A 15,578-nucleotide genomic window follows, 5' to 3' on the forward strand; every position below is an offset into this window, starting at 1 on the left:
TCAGCCATAACTTATTACTTCCCACTATTACACTCAATAAGAATGAGAACATAGGAGTGTCTTTGAAGTTTTTTACTTGAGTCAATAAATCCTTACCAATGATTCAGCGCAACTATGTAAAACCACTAATTAATTGTGACATTTAAAATGATAGGGAAGAAATTCTTCAAAGCTTAGTCATTAGAGCAAATATCTTAACCATCAGTTAAGTGAATGTGAGTCACTGTGAGCTCTGTAACATGCACAGCACAAACCTATTTAAGTGCAACATGTTTCTTGGAAAAGACAGAGAGTTTGTAATAAGTTCTGCAAGAGTGAGTCTACATGCAAATGTTTTTTAAAGTATTTAGGAGTGCATACCAAGGAGAGCCTGCTATTCTAAGAGTTTATAGCTCCCTCTCATGTCCAGAGGGTGAGTGACAGCGAGAGGCAGGCAGAGAGGGTGTTTCTCCATTGCATCTCAGCCAGGGACAGCTGACTGGTTGGGATCTAATTGCTCTCAAGTGAGGTCAGCAGGAGGCATTTATCTAAGCAGAGTGCACAGCGACAGTGGAAGATGCACAGAGTCGGCCTGCCAGAATCAGGACGACATCCATGGGAATTGACAGAAGCTCCCAGCTCTTGTTTAGTTTTACTGCATTACTGGACTTGGTTTACAACCCTGACTTCTACAGCAGTAGAACTTAAGAGTCTTCAAATTAAAACTCTTGCTGAAAGGGAACACCAATCTGACAACTCCTGTCATCCCTCAGAGCACATGTAAGTCATTAAACTATGAACTATAAACTATTTTTGAATAAGACTGGCAGCATAGTTTGTTTGTCTGTTTGTAACTACATAGTGTATGTGTACTGATACAGCGAGGGTTACAGACCATAGACTTGTGAAGCAATCCAACAGCACTGTTGCAATATTTCACTGTTCGGAGTTCGATGTCAGGGAGACGTGTGTCTGTCACAGTGCACCACAGACAGTTAGATTTACTGCTAGAAAACGTGCAATACATATTCATATGAACACAGAAAACCAGAAGCTATTCGAAAGCGGTTTGAAAATTTATGGGAGCTCTACTATGGTGCTGGGTGAATCACTGCAATCATTTATTTTTTGAAGCTGCTTTAACAAAACTCTTTCGACTTGGAAGTGTGAGTATAACAGTTTGTTTCCAACTGCATTAAATAGAATTTTTATTTTTTATTTTACAGTGACATCGTGCATAACATTTCCTGACCTGGATTATGACGCCCCTTGTTGGACTATGGTCTCAAGAAGATGGAGAAGTCAACACGCACCGTCACTGAGGACTAAAGCAAGACCTCATCTCATAACACTGTCACCCGTCCTCTTCTTCAGACCACTCTAAAGCTTCAGCCAACCCCAACCAGCCTGTCACAACGTCCCACTAGGACTAGGACTGCTGCAGAAACAGGGTCCCGGAGGTCGCAACACAAGGGTCACAAGTCAGGGTTCAGGGGGTCGCTGGGCTGAGGAATAGTGCACAGATCTCTATCTCACATTTCAGTATGTTGTTCATTGATCCCCACTGCATTGTATTATAATGCGCAAATGGATGCTGACATGGAACCTTCAAAATCTCTTCTCGGGACTGTACCTACATGCAATCTTCCTATTTGGCAGTGTATGTGTGGTCTACAGTGACTGCACTCCAGAGCAACTTGCCGCCATCATGAACTGCTCCAAACATGAGCGCCACACCAGGAACTACGACTACATGGAGGGAGGAGATGTGCGTATCCGTCAGCTGTTCAGCCGCACGCAGTGGTTCCTAACAATAGATGAGAGAGGCAATATCAATGGGACTCAAGATCCCACCGACTGCTACAGTAAGGATGACTCTTTTTGTCTAGTTATAATACCAATGGTTCAAGTTCCTCTGCATTTATTAGCAATAAAAAAAACATAAATATATTTTTCAAATGTGAAATAACTTAAATGCAGGCAGGAACTAGAATTTGATGCAGTATTTAGTTGCGAAATCTTTCCACTGAACCAGTAAAGAACCTTTGGCCTGTCAGGTTGACAGAAGCACATGGGAGGTGTTATTGTACAGAGCTCTCCACAGTGTAATCACAGTGTTAATGGCTGATGTGTCTCTGTTAGGGAAGCCAAAGTGACAGAGGTAAAATGAAGCAGGTGGAGGTTTTGGCTTGTTAAACTATAACATCATGTAAACACAGGCTGTAATGAAGTAAACCAAAGAGTCTCAGAGACCGATGGATGCCAGTTCTCCGCAACCTCAGACTCACACTGGCACAGACTCACGTTTGTTCAGCACGATTTGCTTTCCCAGTGTCAAAAAGAAATATTGGGACAAAGAATTGGCATGAATATCAGAAATGGAAAAATTATGAAAAAAGATATTCAGCTTCTGATGAACCTATTGTTAGCAACTGACATCTCACACACAGACAGCTACCATAATGTGTCCCGTCCAAAATTACTGTTCCAACTGAAAGTAAAATTTGTCAAATAACACATGCTCGTTATCTACTGAATGGCTCATTTTATTTGCTAGCCATGGTAATTGTGTTTTAAGACTGTAAATTGTTACAATTGTAGCTTCAGAGCCAACATTTTTCTAAAGCTCATATTTTTAGATACTACTTGGAATCTCTGTCATGGTGAGGATGTTTTAAGTAGTTATCATTTCCTCCTATCAGACAGTGCGGCTGTGGCTGGAATGTTGGCTTGACAGAGAGATGCCTCATGGAAAAGATGCTTGTGCAACAACTGGCAATGAAAGACAAAAAAATTGATACACCCATATGTGGCTGACGATCGCACGCTAAAGACAGACAGAAATGAACCCAATAAGCCTTAGAAGAGGCCAGCGTGGTGCTGGTATATACTACGTACTTTTTGAGTGTAGTGAACAAGACGTTTTAAGTCCCGAAAAGCTGATCGCATAAGGAGAAAACAAAAAAGAGGAATGAGAAACGTGGAGCTGCATTATTTTTGGCTTCCACATTCTGTGTGTCTCTGCAACAAAAATAAAGGCTTACATCCAGCGAGCTCATCTCTTGCACCACACAAGTTTGTTTTTTTTTAAACTTTATTATATTTCAAAGGGTTGTTTTTACAAAAAAGTCAAAATGTATCCAGTGCGGATTTTGTTATTTCATTGAAGCTTTTGTATCTACAGTGTACAGAGAACTAAAACGTCACACACTGTCAACACTGATATTGGGCAACATATTCAAAAACAGCTGTTCTGTAGAAATGTTCCTGAAAAAATAATGTGTTCATTCTGCGCAGGCATATTGCAATAGTTTCTAGTACAAGTTTGTTCTGAATCTGTAAACAAATCCTGACAAGAAAACAAACCCATAAGATAACACATAGATTTAATTCTAATAAAACAGTAGATGGTAATTACAAACACATGTAGGTTTGTGTCGAGGTGAAACACCATGACATCGCTCAATTTGAATTTTAACTGAAATGATAAAAATGTTAATAAAAAGATGTGTTAAGCCACAGCAGGTAAACAACTGCCAATCAGGCAATCAACAAATTCTAAACCACAGCAGGATGACGAGAAAACAGGGACTTCAAAGACAGTAACTATACATAAGAAGGTAGTAATCGTTTAGTGCTCTACTGTCACTCAGATTGTAACACACCTGGTGTCAGGTGCAGCTAAATTAAAATAACAGAGACTTGCCGTATTCTATATATAAATTCACTGTAACTTGGTAAATGCCAAACTGTAATACAGTATTTTTAGTTTCAGTGCGGATGAAATGAAACTTGCATTTGACGACAAAGGGAGTACAAATAATTAAAATCAATTACATGTTGGCAAAGGTCACGCCTGTGTGATTACATGGCATTTAATATGAAGCATGTCTTTATTTATCTTAAATGCCCTATTCCTGGCAGGCTGTCTCTCAACATCCTCACCCATGATTGTAAACAATCGATTCAGTCTCTGCTCAGAAAAAGCTGAATTAGGGATTACCCTCAAGTTAGTTTGCTTAGCCAGGGACTGGACCAGAAAGTGATGACAAATCTGTTCAAGCTGAGGATAGCCTGAGAGGTTATCCGCATCAGAGCCACAATGTTAACAACATGTGCGTGTGCATGTGAGTGTGGAAATTCGTTCCATCTTTCTGCAGCAGACCAAACAACTGTAGCTGTTACATGTACTAATATGGGAATAACACTTCCATGCTATAAGAGCGTGCTATAAGATGATATGCTTCTTAACAACCATAAAAACACACTAATCACAGCTATACACTCGAGACACGCAATCGCATCTGAAATGAACGGTCAGCTGACTCTGACTGTATAAGTGGGGGGGTTTACAAATTAAGATGAAACAGTGTTACTTTGAACTCTGACATCACCTTCACCTCGAGTCATGATAAATAAAACCAAACGGGAATATGAGCGCACAGCCAAAGGGCAGTGATATTAAGTCAAATATCAAGTGCAAGCAGAGCACAAACAACATTCCAAGATTGGGAGACTGCCATCTGTTTGTGATCTAGCAAACGCTAAAATGCAGCATGCTCAGTGTCAGTCTGAAAAGCTTTAATAGGCTTTTTCCTCTGCCTGTCAAATTAAAATGAAACAAAAATAATATAAAAAAAAAAAAGAACAGCAAACTCTTTTATAAAGTTTAAAACACATTTCTGTGTTAGTTTTTACTGTTATATGTACATTTTTAATTTCTCATTGAGCTGAGTAAATGCTGCTGGAATAATGATCAGTAATATGTGTATCTGATGGATTATAAGATAGAGTAAAATTCATACTTACTTTAAAGTCTTGATGATAAGTAATTAGCTCTTTCAGTTTCAAGGGAGGTGAAATATAAGACTGAATCCCTATTAAATGTTGTTCATTTAAAGACCTTTTTCTTATGTGGTGTAGACACAGTTCTGTATACATGATCTGAATTTCTGTCTTTACAGATGTAATTAGTTTCGTTCTATCAAAATGGTACTGTGGCCTCTTTTTTCTTGCATTTTCCACTAAAGCATCCAGACTTAAGAAATAACATTCATTGTTATTCATTGTGCTAGTACTATTTGTTTCTATTTGCAAAACAGTGTCTTTACTCTCCAACAGATTTGAAAAGCAGGCCTAAAATGTAGCGTGCAAAGCACATGCAAGGAGGTAGTTCTCTCAATCCCAGGAGAGCGAGGCCTAATCTGTCTCCCATATGTGCTATGGCATAGGTTGTGGTTTGTGTAATGGCCACCCAGGCCAGTTAACAAGGCTTGAATAAAGCCAGAGAGACCACAGACTGATTAAGCACAGGAACTTCCACCCTGTTTGTTAATGAAGATGAATGTTGAGTGCAGTGTAGAGCTGGAATGAAGGCTAGATGATGATAGTGTCTTATCTGTCCTGTAATATGTCTCATTTTCTTAACTGTTTGACTGTCTGGCAGGTATCCTGGAGATCAGGACAGTGTCTGAGGGGGGCATACTGGCCATCAAGGGCGTGAAGAGTCAGCGTTATATCTCTATGAACAGGGCTGGAGTACTGCAAGGCAAGGTAATATTTTTCCTCAGTGAGATACATTATAAACCGCTTTTCAGCTAATTGATAACAAACAGAAATAAAAATATTGCGAAACATCCATTTGAATTTGAAAACCAAGGAATGTCAATAAAGGCAAATGCTGGCAACTTTAGACTGTACTGTATTAACGCTTTCACATCTTTCCATCACAGGATACCTACAACGAAAACTGCAACTTCAAAGAGGTTTTCCTAGAAAACTACTTCAACGCTTACTCGTCTGCAAAGTGGACTAAAAATGGCAAAGAAATGTTCATAGCCCTGTCTCAGAAGGGAAAGCCAATACGAGGGAAGAGGACCAGGAGGGAGCATATAGCATCTCACTTCATCCCTATGAAATGCAGGGAGGAGGAGAGGAGGGTGGACTGAAACAGCACAGGACTAAGTCGCAAATTGTGCATGATTTCAATCACATATTATATATGTTAACAGACACATGTAAACTCATTACCAACATCACTCTCCACTCTCCTCAAGTTGTAGATTAGTTGTGTATGTTCCATAATATGTTGTCATTTTCATATGAGAAAACAACAGATATCAGATGGGCACATTAAAGTATTTCAAACATCCTCAAATAAGATGCTGAAATAAGAAATTTCTGAAATATTTGAAATAGCTTCAACCGATACACAAACTGTAAGACCACTAAAGTCTACTCAATGTTATTGTTATTTTGAGTTAAATATTATGTTTCCTTATAAAACAGTTCAGTGTTTTCTTATAAAACAGTAAAATATATTACGCACAGTCAGGACTGAATCCTTTTCCAAAAATGATTGACACCCAGCCAGATGAGGAGACCTGTATGATCAACATAAATGTGCAGAACAGAGATTTGGCTTGACTTAGATGTGCTGAAGCAAGCTGGACTTGTCTTTTTTAATGGTACAAGTGCTCAGAGCACACAAAACTGAGGCACAATAAATACGATTACGACAGCATGTTCAGGAAAATGAGAGTTTTCGTAGGATGATCTGTTTGTGGATGACCTGTTTTGATCTGTCTGTCCTTCCTGCATTGAAAACCAGACTCTGGTCAAATGCATTGTAGCTGCTCACTGATTTCCTCTTCATTATCAAGGTGTGATTTTGAAATGCTAAAATGTTCTGCTGCTGCTGAAAAGATATCCAGATTAAAATACAAAAGTGAACAACATAATAAATGTGTATGCTATGCAATCTCTTTCCAACAGAGTTAACAATCCTGTACACTATTGAATACTTATTTATAAGGAGATTATTTTTGGTTTCAGTTAAAACATCACCATTTTACTAAGTATGAATGAAAATGTACCAGGAGATCCACTTCCACACGTATCCAAAAAGGCCAACTTTCTCTGTATGATGTCACTGTAATATCCCAATACTGACTACAACATTACAATACCTTATAATTCACAGTTGTAAGTTATTTGCTTTATTTATACACAACAGATGAGTTATATGTAAAAGCATCACTTTTCATTACAATGTGATTGTTCCACCTGCAACATTTACTGTGCAACTGCTGAAGCACAGAATTACAGATCGCATTCACTGTTTTGTTGATCACTAGGGAATATAAAAGACTCCACAATATACTCACAGGAACTAGCTCATCACGTAACATGTTAACAAGCAATGCCCTACATACACATCCTTTTTACGTAATTTTTCCAACATTCACAAGCACTTTCTCCTGCTGTGGTGTTGACCTTTTGTGAGGAAAATATCTGGTACTCGTGGACTTGCCAAATGTTCAACCTTTGTGTAAGCAGTCACTCTGCACGTCACCTGAGCATTTCCTCACACCACACACCTGGTAATGTACAACCCACGTCTGTGAGCAGTGTTGATTCTTTGTGGATTTGACAGCAACTGAGCTCTGAAGTAAGATGAAGAGGGAATGTTATTCTATAAAAATAATACACCCTCATTAACTCAATAAATCGGACTGGAGAAATAAACAAGTTTTTAAGAAAGATGACCTTGTTATTTAATTACATATTTTTAAGTATCTGTAATCTCAAGCCTCATATGGCCTAATTCTTAGAACATGATAAAACTGTACAAAATGTATGATCTCTGATTAGTCCTAATTTAATCTTTGAATATCATTTGACAAAATTATTCAGCCTCTAATGCTATAATTCACACACGCCTGTAGAGAAAATGTAATACACATTAAGCAACTGCTGTGTTTCAAACTCTCATATATTACTGCAGTCCTCTGGAGATATTAAGCAGCCCATTTCTCAGCTTAGCTGATTTAGTGACAAGATAATCAAATCTGTTGATGTTGTCTTTAACAAAATTGAACACACATTGCAAAGAAACATTTGGGAAAACTTTAGTGTTCTTGGACAATCCTAAGCACATGATATACATGAATATGATCACTCAGTCTGATAAGGGAGCGTGAGATGTGGTAATACAGCTTGAGGATAAATCTATTAATTTATGATGGAAGATAAAAATACATCAACAAGGTCAAATGTTGCACTAATTCCCTCCGAGTTTATAGTGTATTGAGAATAACTGGAGTCTTGCCAGTGTGAAAAATATTGTAGACATATTGGCAGGAGGCCTACACCATACGTTCAAATACACATACATACAAACCTCTGCGTGCAGGCGCACTAACACACACCAACACAGAGCACGAGCTTTACCTTTCGCCTGGGTTCACATCTGGCTTGGAGAACCCCTGTCAGATAAAGACAGTCAAATTGAGAGAGCAAACCCCTGAAATACGTTTGACCCAAACAATATCTGAGCAAGGTGAAGGCTTCTGCCAAGTCACGCAAAGTTAGTCTTAGCAGATAATTTGTAACATGCTCAAAATGTAAACACATTTCAGACTCAAGGCTGTGTATTCCCAGCAGGACGAGGAGAGGCTGACGCCAACAAGAGCGAGAGAGAACTGTCATAGACGTAAAGCTACAGACTTCCAAGAGAAAAGACGCAACATATGTATGCCAGACACATGAATTATATGTACAAGGTGATCCAAGACCCACAGATGGTGTTTAATAAAATGCTCCTGATATAACAAATAATTTTAATACTGTTTTTAATACTTTTTTCTCTTTTTACAAATTGTGGGATTCCTGCACTTGTCGTCATCTGCTGTGTATTAGAGTTATCAAAGAGTCAAATTATGAAACTGGCAATACTCTTGCCAGCAGTGACACAGAGTTTCTTTACAATAATATATTTTGCCTTGTAATGTCATCACTGATTGAACAGTAGACTGGTTAATCAGGCTGAGTAGTTTTTATTTTGTATTATTAATAAACATATATCAGTAATTGCTTACCAGATGTAGCCATAATTTAAAGGGATAGTTCGGGTTATTTGACGTGGGGTTATATGAGGTACTTATCATAGTCAGTTTATTACCTGCAGTAGACCTGAGCCGGCAAGCTCCCAGTTTGGAGGAGCAGACAGGAGTACTGGCACAGAAGCTCAGCAATATACTGCTTGTGGAAAGGGAGAGCAAAAAAAAAAAAAGAAAAATCATATTTTAGCTACCTAAAAACCAATATCAGGTTGAGTGCACGCTATAATTTGAATATTTTCACTGCTTTATCTTGTTGTCATTAGCAGATAGCAAATCAGTAGTTAGAGAGGTCTACTAGGGTTTTAAAGCACAGCAACTCTACAACTTTGCAAATTTTAATATCAGTTTAGAGAAGTGTTATTGTTTACAAGGTTATGCATCTTAATTTTCCCTGGTTAGAAAAGTAGCTAAATAGCTACTGTGCAGTTTGATGGAGCTCCTGGGATCAATAATTATTCTATGACAATGATTTACTATTTGTTAAAATACTTTAAAACATCAGTATTATATTTGCATTTGTGTGGAAGCATGAACACAGAAAACCACATGTCCCATATTACAAAGAGAATGTGCAGACAACGGCAACGTTTGCAGGCAGTTTGACGGAAGTCTGACACTGGCCGTGAATGGAATGAGGCAAACAGAAAGGGGGAGGATGAGAAAGTAAGGCAAATGAAGATGAACAGGGCAATAGGCTGGGGAGTCTCGTGCGATGTGGAGAGGTGGTCTTGGGGCAGCAGGAGAAAGGGGGAGGCCCCGGGGGGAGGGGGAACACGCAGCTGAACTTGATACATTTCAGGGCCGTAAACCTTCATTTCCCCAGAGGAAATCTGTGGTTATGCAACTTGGGGAATTCTGTGTTTACAGCCTCTAGCACGGTACCCCCAGAACACAAGATCATTGTGAAAGAGGATCGGGACCTCCAGCAACTCACCACAATATCGCACTTTCCCTAACAGTGGATTAAATCCACACAGAGAAATAATAAATTATGATTAAAAGAAGATGTTTATAATCCACCACAACATTTGAGAACACCATTCGGTCACCAAGTCCACCAAGAAAGTAAAAACACATCTTCAGTTTCAGCTGGGTTTTAAAGGCTATTTTAAGTATTGTACATCAAGAAATCATTGTAGACCAAGAAGAAATAAAACAAAAACCTCTAATGTCCAAATACAACACAACAAGAGCAAATAATACTGTTCAACACTCAAAATTCTACCTGACTAGCAGAAATATATACTGTAGATAGATATGATATGATGCTAGATATGATGACCACATTTGTAAACATGAACCCTGCAAATAGGTTCAAGGTTTTTACCTGGAGCAGGTTGCAAAAGTCAGTAGCTGACAGGCTGGACCCACAGTGAAATACTATAGTGTCTTTCTTCAGTTTTCGAATATAACACTGATGATGAGACGAGAGATTGGCCAACTCTATGTTTATGAAAGTTCACAATGAGTAAACTCCACAAGAATGACCATGTTTGGGGGAGTGTCTGCCTGTGTGGTGGCTCAGGTAGGACGGTTGATTTATTATCAAAGCAGAAAAAAGTCCTACAAATGAACAGAATCAAAGGAAACGCAGGATAGTCATCCTTTAACATATTCATGATTGTAAAACTTTCTCAAACTCAGTGCAAAAAAAAAAAACAAAACAACAAAAAAAACACTTTTGAGGCTCAAAATGCTTGTGTGTGTCTCCTTTGGAGTTCAGTTAAGTCAGTTAAGCTGAATTTTGTGGCCACTCCCCAATCATGACAAAATAGCCATGTCATCAGGGTAGCTTAATACCAAAATATATTGGTAATTAAAATTGGAGAAGGCTGTAAGTAACTAATTCCTCTATCATCACCTAAGCTAAGGAGAACCAACACTTGCTAACACCTGAGTGTCACATAGTACATACTACTACCAAATGCTACCAGAGCAGGGGCGTCCCGCTCTGTCTTCAAAAATCTCGTGAAGGCTCATCTCTCCCTAGAGCACCTCCTCTCCTAAAACCTCTAACAACCTAACATGCCTAGCTAGCATTTACTTTGCCTCTGCCAAATGAGCGAATGTAAATGTACATTACCAAGCCAAGCACAAGTGGCTGCCCTGACCTAGTCCCCACTCCTCACATCACATTTTTTAAATATTCTGCCTGGGATGAGCCAAGCAGAAATCAAGGATAACATACTATAAAATAACAACAACTAACTAACAAATAATCAAATTTGTGCATGTATCCCACTTTCGGACTTTTAGAAAGTAGTTGTTATTAGGCTTTCAGTAACTGCGTAGAGCGTTTGTGCCCATGTGGTATGCACCCTAACCACTATTGCTATTGGGTTGCCCCCACAATTTTATATCTACAGAACTGAGGTGCTCCATTGTGTAGAAAAAGCAAAAACCATTTTACAGCATATGTTTTACTCTACGCGGTTGTGTGTTCCAGTTGTTGGGAAAAATATACATTGGTAACAGCAATTGCAGCAAGAGAAGTAAGTGAACTGAGAACCTAGCTTCTGGATCAAAATTGGCTGCATGCTAACCCGAAAGTGCTAAGGTCAACATAGTTGCAATCATTACTTGAATTTGGATTACTGTAAGAATTTGGATGTACTGAGCTTGACAGTTTGACTGTACTGACAAGTGCATAGTTTTCAGTGGTTATTTTAGGGGTCCTGGGAGTGTGCATACAGCAATTCCAAAATTTTTGAACCCTGTTGATCCATTAAGGTTACTGGGTTGGAACTAAGAAACATTTTTGGTATTGATTTTTTTTTTTGAGCAAAGAAATTTTTGTTTATCCCCATTGTGCTGGGTGTTTCAAACAGGATAGGATTCAAAACCCTTTTGTGTTTCCAAGGCTTGATAGCACTTGAGAAAAGTGAAACAATTGTTGGCATGCACTTTAAGACTACTGTATCACTGATGCTGGATTTCCAGTTCACTTTCGCAAATATATTATGGTCACATGGAAGCTTCTTTAAAATTGCTTGAAATTCTTCCTGACTAAAACTGGTATGGGTTTTAAGTTATCATGGCACATGTACAAATATGAATGTACACAAATACATGTATGCACTAGTGGGAATACACACAAGTGCAAATAACACAGTTTGAATTTATCTCTCACCATGATCAGGATTCTTCTCTTTTATTCTTTATTCTGTTAATTCTTCAGGATTTATCTCCAGCTGCTATACTGAGCCTTTTGATTCAGGCAATGTTCAGTAAAACACTATGGTGATTTCTTGGGCTGGGCAACCTGGATGCACCTGAAAAACAATATTTTAGATTCTTAAATTTTCATTTGTCTGACGGTATTTAGAATTGGAAAAAACATAGAATACAGAAGAAAATAATGTAACACTAACAGTCGTCTTTGAACTTTATCTGGACTAATGTGAACAGTAAAACAAACATCCCTGAAATGTGGTCAGACAGTTTGTTTTTTCATTCCTCTGTGTAAGACTAAACAGGAAATGACAGAAAATAAATGAATTGTCTGTAACAGTCAATCCATTCAATTTGAAGCAGACAGATGGATCTCAGCCGACTTATTGTTGTTTCTATCTATGACAATTTAATACTAAAGGCAACACTGAGCTTGAAGACCAGAAGACATCATCAAGAAATCCTGTCTATGGAAGCCAAAGCAGCACACAAAAATTTAGTTTCAGAAAGCAGAGTCACTTTGAACCTGTGGAGCAAGAACCATTAGATGATGCCTTGAAGCATGGCCACATTTTGTAGAGCGAAGACACAAAGATAGGCTCGTAGGTGCTATACAACACAGGCTGCAGGGATGACAGGTAAGCCTGCTGTGATATACGATGTATGTTTCACTGCCATGATTCTCAAAGCGACCTGGCACGCAGTACACATTTGGCAGGTTTCTAATAATTTTGAATCTAATATCACAGACACTGGGATCATTCGATACACATCTGCTTGCCATGCAAGTCTGCGTGAGTTTGTCTGTTTCATAAAAAGTGTGACAGTTCAGATATCTTTTAAATCTGACATAAAACAATCTGTTTTACATCAAACCAAGTACATCTGGCTTTGAACAAGACAAATGCAGATTAATATTTTATATTAGTTTTCCCTTTGATCGGCTCTTACTGGAGAAATATCTGCGAAACCAGAATTTTGCTAATGCAATATAACTTTAAAGGGCATCAACTGCTTGTAGAGCATCCAAGAAATTTCCATTGTATAGAGTGAAAAAAATCATAGTAATTGAACCGAATTACCATTTTATTTGACTTAAATATTAAAAGCTAAAAAATATGAGATCTGGATAGTAGCTGAGAGGTATGTGTCCAGGCGGTAGTGAAAACATAAATCCAATACTGTGTCAAGAGGAAGGGAAATTAGACTACAAAAAGTAGTCTGCATCAACAGGTAAAAACTATCTATTACTCCTTTGTAATTTCTGTTAGATAGTAATAATATTTGTTATAAAATATCAACACTTGTTCTTCTCTAATTATACTTTGAAAATGTGGTTATCATAAAAAATGACAAATTAAGATTACAGAATAATGTCACTGATTGTACAACAAACTGACATGACATTACCATCTTTATGCACCAAAATGATTCCCGGGAAGTCTGCTATTCTGAATTTACAGTGAATATTGGACCGTTGTAGCTTCTGTGAAGAAATTCATGTGGTTAGGGACTATTTTATGCATGTTTGACCTTTTATGTACCCTGGTTCATCAAAAAAAAAGAAAACACACACACACACAAATTAAACAATGATTAACCATTGTTTGAAACTAAACACTGAAGAGTTTAGAAATCCTGGGAAAATCTGTAAGCTGAATTCATTTACAACTTTTTATTTCTAATTATTTGAAAATAATAACTATTACAATGAATAAAAATGTATCACAGGACAAAGTGCATCCTGTCAATTTATTCTAATATGTGCAGATAACATTGTTTTTTCACCAGTTTAAGATATCATGCAACTACCCAAAAAGTAAGACACCATTAATGAAATATGAATGTTTTTCTAGCTAGCTGCGTAATGGTACCATCATTAATGTTTAGGCAATACCTAAATTTGTACAACTTAAGTACAACATCAGCGATGAGTGGTTCTCCATAATTCATCTCCATAAAATATCAGAAAGTAGTGAAAAAGACCCATCACTATTCCTTTAAAACTTAATTAATTAAGTTAACATATTCAGATTTCTTTTCAGACCAAAAGTCAAAAATACAAAGATGCTGAGTTTAATGTCATAGGAAACATGCAAATATTTACATCTGAGGAGCATTGTACCAGGGACTTTTTGACATGTTTACTAAAAGAATTACCTAAACAGCTGATCAAATTACAATATTCTCGCAAATTAATTTTAGGTCACTTGCATAATTAATTAATCAACTACTTTCAGTACTGGTTGGTTTGTGGGTATCTGGGGAAATGTTGTTTATAGTGGAGGTCTGCAGGGGCCCAAGAAGAAATTGTTTACCTGGGGCCTCCCAGGAGGTCTTAGGCATGGATGGATTACTGAAAGGGCCTAATGGGCACAGGCCACAGGTCAGGGTTGAAGAGGGACCCCAAACAACTGCAAAATCTCCTAGGAAGAGATGCAAAACAGTGAAATTCAAAATCAACACCGAGACTAAGAGACTCAAAACGACCACAAAGAAAGACAAAACCACCATTAAGAGATTCAAAACGACCACAAAGACCGGTATAAACACCATGAAGACACACAAAACGACCACAAAGAGATGCAAAACTACCCCAAAGAGATGGAAAACAAGTGGAGACACCCTCTTAAATGGCTGGCTGTGCCCGATTTCTCCTTGGATCACAATTTGACAGTTAGCTAGCCAATTTCAAGGCTAGAAAAACTCAACAATTAACCTATAGCGTTGTGGTTTATTTAACCAGCTGACCCAGAGTGCTTCATTTACATCATCAGTTACTCAAGCTTAAAACGACCAACAGTAGTTTGGTTAATTGTTCTTCTCCTTTGCTGTCAGCGTTAGTAGCCTACCTTCAGTGCCGTGCCACTGCTGTCCACCACCAGGTAAGGTTGCAACAGCGCACGTTCGGGAATTCATTGCTTAGCAACTGGTGAATAAAAAAAAAATCCATCTGAAAAACTTTATTTACAAAATGGAGCTTACAACATGTTAACCAACAGATAAAAGACAAAAATACAAAAATGAAAAAAGGCCTAAGTTACGTATGTCTCTAGTATACAAACTTCGAGTCGAGTTTGTGCAGTATATTTTATTATTTGCAGTCATATAGAATTTTAAGTAGGACATGAAGACATATGTAATAATAAAGAAGTCAGATTAATGATAGACATTTCAGTGAAAATGTAAAATAAAATAAATTCAATTAGAATTTTTTCTTGAGTATTAAAAACTGTGGTCAACATTTAAGTATAACTGAATGAACAGGGTAACACTTCTCCTCCTCATTTTCCAATAACTTCCTACCAACACACAAATTATTACAAACTATAAATTAAATTATTACTTTATTATCTTGAAAGAAGGATCTCAATTCAAATTGCAGTCTCCTAGTAAACTGACAGCAGATTATGTATATTACCTTAAACCGAAACTTCATCAAAACACCTTACTATTCAGATTCTCTGCCCTCTCCCAGTGTTTAGCTTTCCCTCATTCGAAACACTATTTCCGGCGTAGAAGAAG

At 37.8% G+C, this 15,578-nt stretch overlaps 1 protein-coding gene across 1 annotated transcript; it reads left to right on the forward strand.

Moving 5' to 3' along the window:
* The first annotated feature begins 479 nt into the window (after window positions 1–479).
* On the forward strand, window positions 480–6,723 carry fgf7 (fibroblast growth factor 7). The gene is made up of 4 exons (XM_023414584.2): window positions 480–759; window positions 1,206–1,844; window positions 5,426–5,532; window positions 5,712–6,723. Exons 2-4 carry the CDS (start codon window positions 1,559–1,561, stop codon window positions 5,925–5,927), a joined length of 609 nt encoding a protein of 202 aa, XP_023270352.1. The 5' UTR covers window positions 480–759; window positions 1,206–1,558; the 3' UTR covers window positions 5,928–6,723.
* Window positions 6,724–15,578: the final 8,855 nt, after the last annotated feature.

The sequence above is a fragment of the Seriola lalandi genome, unplaced genomic scaffold (assembly GCF_002814215.2).
Source record: "Seriola lalandi dorsalis isolate HSWRI2012SDOR001 ecotype SW California unplaced genomic scaffold, Sedor1 jcf7180002054537, whole genome shotgun sequence".
In the NCBI taxonomy this organism is placed as follows: domain Eukaryota; kingdom Metazoa; phylum Chordata; class Actinopteri; order Carangiformes; family Carangidae; genus Seriola; species Seriola lalandi.

Bases quoted from the DNA above. Each gene is read 5' to 3' on its own strand.
- fgf7 (XM_023414584.2), top strand. From the start codon at position 1,559: ATGCGCAAATGGATGCTGACATGGAACCTTCAAAATCTCTTCTCGGGA. The intron at 1,845-5,425 runs GTAAGGATGACT...ACTGTCTGGCAG, and splicing joins AGATCCCACCGACTGCTACA to GTATCCTGGAGATCAGGACA. The intron at 5,533-5,711 runs GTAATATTTTTC...TTTCCATCACAG, and splicing joins CTGGAGTACTGCAAGGCAAG to GATACCTACAACGAAAACTG.